Here is a 6,000-nt window from a genome sequence, read left to right on the forward strand (position 1 = left end):
AGGTTATCAGATTACACTTATTCTGTCCTATTTATACTGTATTGTTTCCTTCCAGAACCCACTTTAACAGGAGGCTCATTCATTCATCATACAAACAGACATATCTGTATATATTGCTATTACATATACATTACATGTGTGGTACATACTGCTGTATGTGCAGTGTAATAGAATTTCAACCAATAAAAACTGGTCTAAACCTACTATATGTCTAACAGGGCATGGTTATTTATGTTGCACATTTCAAACACAAAGGTGATTTCAATGTGCTTAAATAACATAATGCATTAAAAACATTTAATAAACAAGACTGAGGGGGATATTTACTAAGGATTTGCGGCCCCTTTTTAGGCACTAAACAGCTGAGTTGCGTTTCTCCTTGTTTACTTAAGGGCTGCATGGAGATTTTGCGCTGGTAACATTGAAGAAAAACAGCACCAATCAAAATTGCTTGTTTGGGCTCATAGAACATGTATTTTAAAAGTTTTACCAAATATATCCCAGTGATTTTTCATAATTCATTCAAACACTGATGTTGTTGTTGAGCTGGCAACATCAGGATATTTAACTCATATTTCCTCACATATAGTGTTCCTCTTGTGGGATGAACACATACTTGCAGATCCAAAAGTATCTTCTCTTCAACCAGTATATAATTTACATTTCAAGTCTTAGTAAATACCCTGCAAAATTTAAAAAGTGCAAAGGCGCCCCCGACAGTAATTATTATTTATCATTATATATTTATTTATTTTAATCAGTAAACATCCCCCTTAGAGTCTATAGCCACGCTAGCAGCTCTGTGGGGCTGTACTGAGCTAAATGCTGACATCAGTATGCCAACATGATCGCAATTAAAATCCAGCCAATAGTATATATGTTTCTGTCTGGACCAAAGTGGTGGACCAACTGAGCAACTGACTGACATTGCCATCCCCAGAGGCATGTTGCTAGTGTGACTAAAAGACAGCATTCAGCAATAAAAAACAAATTGGAAATTAAATTAAAAAGATAAGACATACAGTACCAGTCAAAGGTTTGGACACACTTTCTCATACAAATGAATGGGAAGGTGTGTCCAAACTTTTTACTGGTACTGTATGTCTAAGATGTTTTTTTTAAAATAACACTTCTTCTCCTCCACAGTAACGGTGGTGGTCGCAGTGGGACCTTCTGTGCCTGCAACATTCTCCTTGAGATGATCCAGTACCAGAACATGGTGGACATCTTCTATGCTGTCAAAACACTACGCAACTGCAAACCCAACATGGTGGAGTCCCTGGTGAGAGAGTCTGTAAATATATAAGGCAATGTGTTTCAAAGTGGCAAGAATATTTCTGTTATTATTGCTGTGTTTACACTTTTTTTTAAATTTAAGAAGTATTGTATTTTTCCCCAGGACCAGTATCGATTCTGCTATGACCTTGTCCTGGAGTACTTGGACTGCTTTGAAGGAAGATAGCAACTAAATGTTTACCACGGCGGAGGTATCCCACGCGCTGGAGATTTGATTTAAGGCCACCTAGTGGCCCTTCTACTTTAATGTTCGAACCTGTGGACTTGGCATTGAAAGGACTGCAAAGGAATGGAAGGAAAAAAAATATGGTCAAGGTTCTAACTTTTAACCTTTAATGTACAGCTGTGATTTCCTCCTTGTTGGTGATGTTTATCTCTTTTGATATTTTTTGTGCTTTTCTTGGTCCTCTTTGCCTCTGGACTAAAGCTTTTTTGTGCTAAGGGTTTCTGTAGCAGCAAAACAATATCATGAGCTACAAAATGGACCTACTCTATTCTGAAGAAGGCTCACCTTGGCTGTGTTTCATCGTTTCATTCAAACAGCAAGGGCCCTGGATGAAATTCCAGAGTCACAGCAGCATTATCTATATGTGGAAGCATTTTCTTCTCTCTAAGAGCTACATACAACAGCAGTCCACTGTGGTTGTGGCATGACTTATCTACCATACCATAAACTGCCTTATTCTCTGACGATAGGATAGATTTATTCAAATCACTGAATAAATCAAAATGGTTGTCATACTGGTATACAAACAGCAACAAGAGATTTTAACAGGCCTACAGCATAGAAGAGACCAGCCCAGTCCTCAACAGTTTTGATGCAGAAATTGTACAGTAGTGCAATGTGTTGTATTTTGCCATAATATTTTGTGTTGGATTACCACGTGTGCTATAGGTGGACGTTTCCAGGGACCACAGCAGTGGGCGCCACCACGGGAGATTCCTGTCCCATTACTGTCTCAGTGCCAATCCCACTGACTGACTTGAATCCTCTCTTTACTTTGTTCTACTGCTTCATCTTGATATATGGCTACAAACATACAATATGTACTGCATCAGCTAATGTTCTCACTCCAAAGTGATTGTTTGTATTTTATACCCAGTGGGAAAGAAAAAGGAGCGGGAAAACTGTACTGACATGCCATCGTGGTGGTGTGAAAAATGATGTTCCATTAATGCTGTAGTGAAGTGTCTAAACCAGTGCTGCGTTACAGGTTTTAGTCTATTTTACTCTTTTGTTGTTTTAAAACCTCTGAATTTGGTTGTCCTGTAAATTGTTGATCCAAGAAATGCCAGTTTGAATTTTATTATAACCCTTTTAGGTAGGGGGTTCATTTTCACAACTTTGACATGAAGGTTAGTTGTTGTTCCTAGTGGTGTAAAATAAATCTAAATAAAGAAAGGGGGAATTAACATTGTGCAAAGGGAAAACAATGCTATTTTACATCACCACTCCTTACTGAACATATTGGGCTTTTCACATTGGTGGTAATTTTTTGCCAACAGATCCATTGATCACATACTTTATGGACAAACACTATTTTTCACCTACTGGCCAATGCCTGGAGACCACTGCAACTGTTAATGCCTGAATCCATGGGAGACGCTCAGGCAGGTTGGCATGTGTGATACACATAATGATCTGTGTCAGCTTTGAAACATCCATAAAAAAGACCCCAACACACACACAGGAAGCAAAATATATCTATTCTACACTCCATTATTACCCTTTAAAATATGTTATACTCCATCATATCTCCTGAAACTCCATAAAATGCAGGTTTTCAAGGAGGGCGGTAAAGGCATCACTTCAATGTCTGCCCTAATAAACATGAAGAGACACCTTGAAACCTGCAGAAGCTGAGAAATGGCAGCTAGGCGAACTGTGCTGCGAGTTTGCAGTTCACTGGTTCATGTGGGATCACCAGAATGTGAGGAATCTAACAGTATACGCACATCATCAGGCTCCCACATGTTCACTGTTAGAGCAGCTTGTTTATGATGAGGATGAAGAATGAAGTAGCTACAGTGTAGTCGGGTGATCTGACACGTGATCGCTGGAGTACAACAGGAAGTGCCTGGACATTTTTTCTCGAGGGTGGAAGGAATGTGTACATACAGATGTATATTAATGTTATGTGAATACTATGTGAATAATATACTATATGTTTGCCCAGAGTAAAGACGTACAGTAAGTAACCACTACATAACCACGAATCTGAATGTGCTGTAAATGACCATTTTGTGAGTTTATTGCCAGAAATTTTAACAACAGAGTATGAACGTGTCCCTGAGTGTTTTTCCCAGCGCTCTCTTGAGTAAAACAGGTCTGTCAAAGCATGTGTGAATTCATTGTCTTGGCTTTGCATATCATTTAGTTCATTTCAAAATATTCTGATCCACATCATTTATTTCAGCCACTGTGTTTTCCAGCAGCCGCGATTGTGCGAGTGCATTGTACTTTTACCATTCCAAAGCTTTTTCTCATGACTGCTCTCGGAGTGGTGGCCACAGCCATGAGAGTACCGTTGATTTCGCTTGCGTGTTTCTGTAAGAACCAATGGTACATGACTACTGTGTTTTTGACCATTGTATTTGTGGGGCAAGGTGTGTATTTAATGAGGGAGATGGAAGAAGAAAGATTTATTTTGGGTCGGGAAGGGGTTTGTTCAACGATCAACAATAAAAGAACAAGGGGGAAAAAATAGGTGTGTCGTTGTCAGTTTATCACTGGATGCTCGGTCAAAAATGCATACACAGCACAAAAAAAAAAAAATCTGTGTGGTTTTATGATTGGTTTGTCAGCAGTAGCAGAAAACTGACAAGTGGACATGGGCTTCCTGTCTATAAGCCTCTGACCCTCCCGCGGTTTCTCACACGGATGTGGTCTGTTAACAGTTTCCTTCGCCTTGAACCACATCGACCATTTGATCTCTCCCCTCTTTTTAATCTCTCGCCTTATTTCTTTTCCTATCCCCTTTTCATCACATCCTGCCCCCAACTTCTTTCTACCTCCTCCCCTCAACTGCTCTTCCATTACTTTCATTTCTCTTTCATCCTTCTCCATTTCTCCTTCTTTGCCACTCTGCCTGGAGAAAGGTGACTCCCGACCACAGACTTCCTCTCTCACCCACGGCTATGCTGAATAATGCAGCAGTCTTGCAAACCGATCCAGTGTTTAGCAGAGGGACAAGTCACATTAATTAGAGGACAAGACCCCCTGCTGTTGGATTGAGTACAATGTAGGCCATATAGATTATTTGGAGTGAGAGATTGATTAGCCTTCAAAAAAACAACACCAAAAAAACATAAGAAGAAAAGTGAAAGAGTCTGTGGGTAAGTGTTCTTCAGATGAGATTATTCATTTGTCATTTTAGTAGCAAGGAGCAAGAATGCATCATGGATTTAATGTGACATGGATAAGGTCATTTACACTGCCCTATTTAATAATAATACAAGATTTTTCAATTTCCTTTTTCACTTGCAGAACACTATTAAAACATGAAATCCTCTGCGGCAGGCTCCATCATCCTCTACTGCTCATATTTGACTGGTGGTTTAAATTAGCCGGTAATTGGACTCTTATCATTTGATTCTGATGGAGTGATGACTGTCCTGTGCAAGGTAACTTATCACTGGTCCAAGATCCGGTTTTGTCTTCTCTCCCAGGGCTTCGTGTCTTGCCACTGACGGGCTCGATGGATGTTGGCCTCTGCCCCAGTCTCCCTGATGAGTCTGTAAAATGGCAGTGAGGTCCAACAGCTATAGTAGTGTCAGCTGATGTCAGGGAGTGAACAAGGGGGAGATAAAGCTGTTAACTGCACTGGAAAGTCTGCTCAGTTGTTGCCAAACAGCTACAGAAACTTTATACAGGCTGAAAAACTCCTGGAGGTCTTCAGGTGCCCACTCATGATCAGTGGTAAAACCACTCTGTGCTGGCTGTGCCTGTGTTTAAAACAATGGCGGTGGCACCCAACTAGGTGGAAGTGCTATCCTTGGCATGGTGCACCGCTCGAAATTGCCACCGAACATTGTGCTCAAAGTTCAATTTATTTCAACTTAAACTCGGTTGCTGCTGATCTTTCAAAGCACAACCAATGAGGTAACAGCTGTATGCGATGTAACCAGAAGCGACACATGCAAGCAGGGAAAGTAGAGAGTGATGGGTGAAAAACTCATATTCTGGAAGTCTCTAACACAACATTAAAAACATACCATGATCTAAAAAGTAATGCAATTGCCGGGGCCTTCATTTGAAATAAACTCAAATGCATCGTACACAAAACGGTCTGCGACTGCAACTGATGGCATCTGGAGAAACTGGCAGCAGTGTTTTTCACATACCCTGGTAGCATCCTTGTTGCCTACCTTGCGCACTTTTTAATGACGTATACCAGCGCTGGGCTTTTCCTCTGTGCCAAGTGTCTGCACTATGTTCTGCACCATAACTAGCTGAAGGCAGCTTTACATTGGCAAAATGTTTTGCTTCAAAGCACAGTTGTGTATCTTAGTAAATGTTAAATGTTTCCTCTTTCATGCCAAATGCTTTGCTAATAGATGCAGATAACATCCAATATTCTCAGAGAGGATATTGTCACAAAAGCTTTTGCAGATGACCTTGCCCAAGCCTCAGTCGATAAGTAGAAACACAAGATGCGTATCCTTTTATGAAAATAGTTTTAGAGCCTTTTAGAAAAGAGGAGA

At 40.4% G+C, this 6,000-nt stretch overlaps 1 protein-coding gene across 2 annotated transcripts in view; it reads left to right on the top strand.

Annotated features, from left to right (window-relative positions):
* The window catches only part of ptprub (protein tyrosine phosphatase receptor type Ub), a 167,573-nt gene extending 163,937 nt beyond the window's left edge, over positions 1–3,636 (top strand). For both annotated transcript variants that reach the window (XM_067601967.1, XM_067601968.1), the window contains 2 exons: positions 1,147–1,282; positions 1,400–3,636. In XM_067601967.1, the coding sequence (XP_067458068.1) occupies positions 1,147–1,282; positions 1,400–1,462 (199 nt within the window). In that variant the 3' untranslated portion in view covers positions 1,463–3,636. The remainder of the gene's footprint in view (positions 1–1,146; positions 1,283–1,399) is intronic.
* The last annotated feature ends 2,364 nt before the right edge of the window (positions 3,637–6,000 follow it).

Source organism: Thunnus thynnus, chromosome 10 (assembly GCF_963924715.1).
Source record: "Thunnus thynnus chromosome 10, fThuThy2.1, whole genome shotgun sequence".
NCBI classification, from domain to species: Eukaryota; Metazoa; Chordata; class Actinopteri; order Scombriformes; family Scombridae; genus Thunnus; species Thunnus thynnus.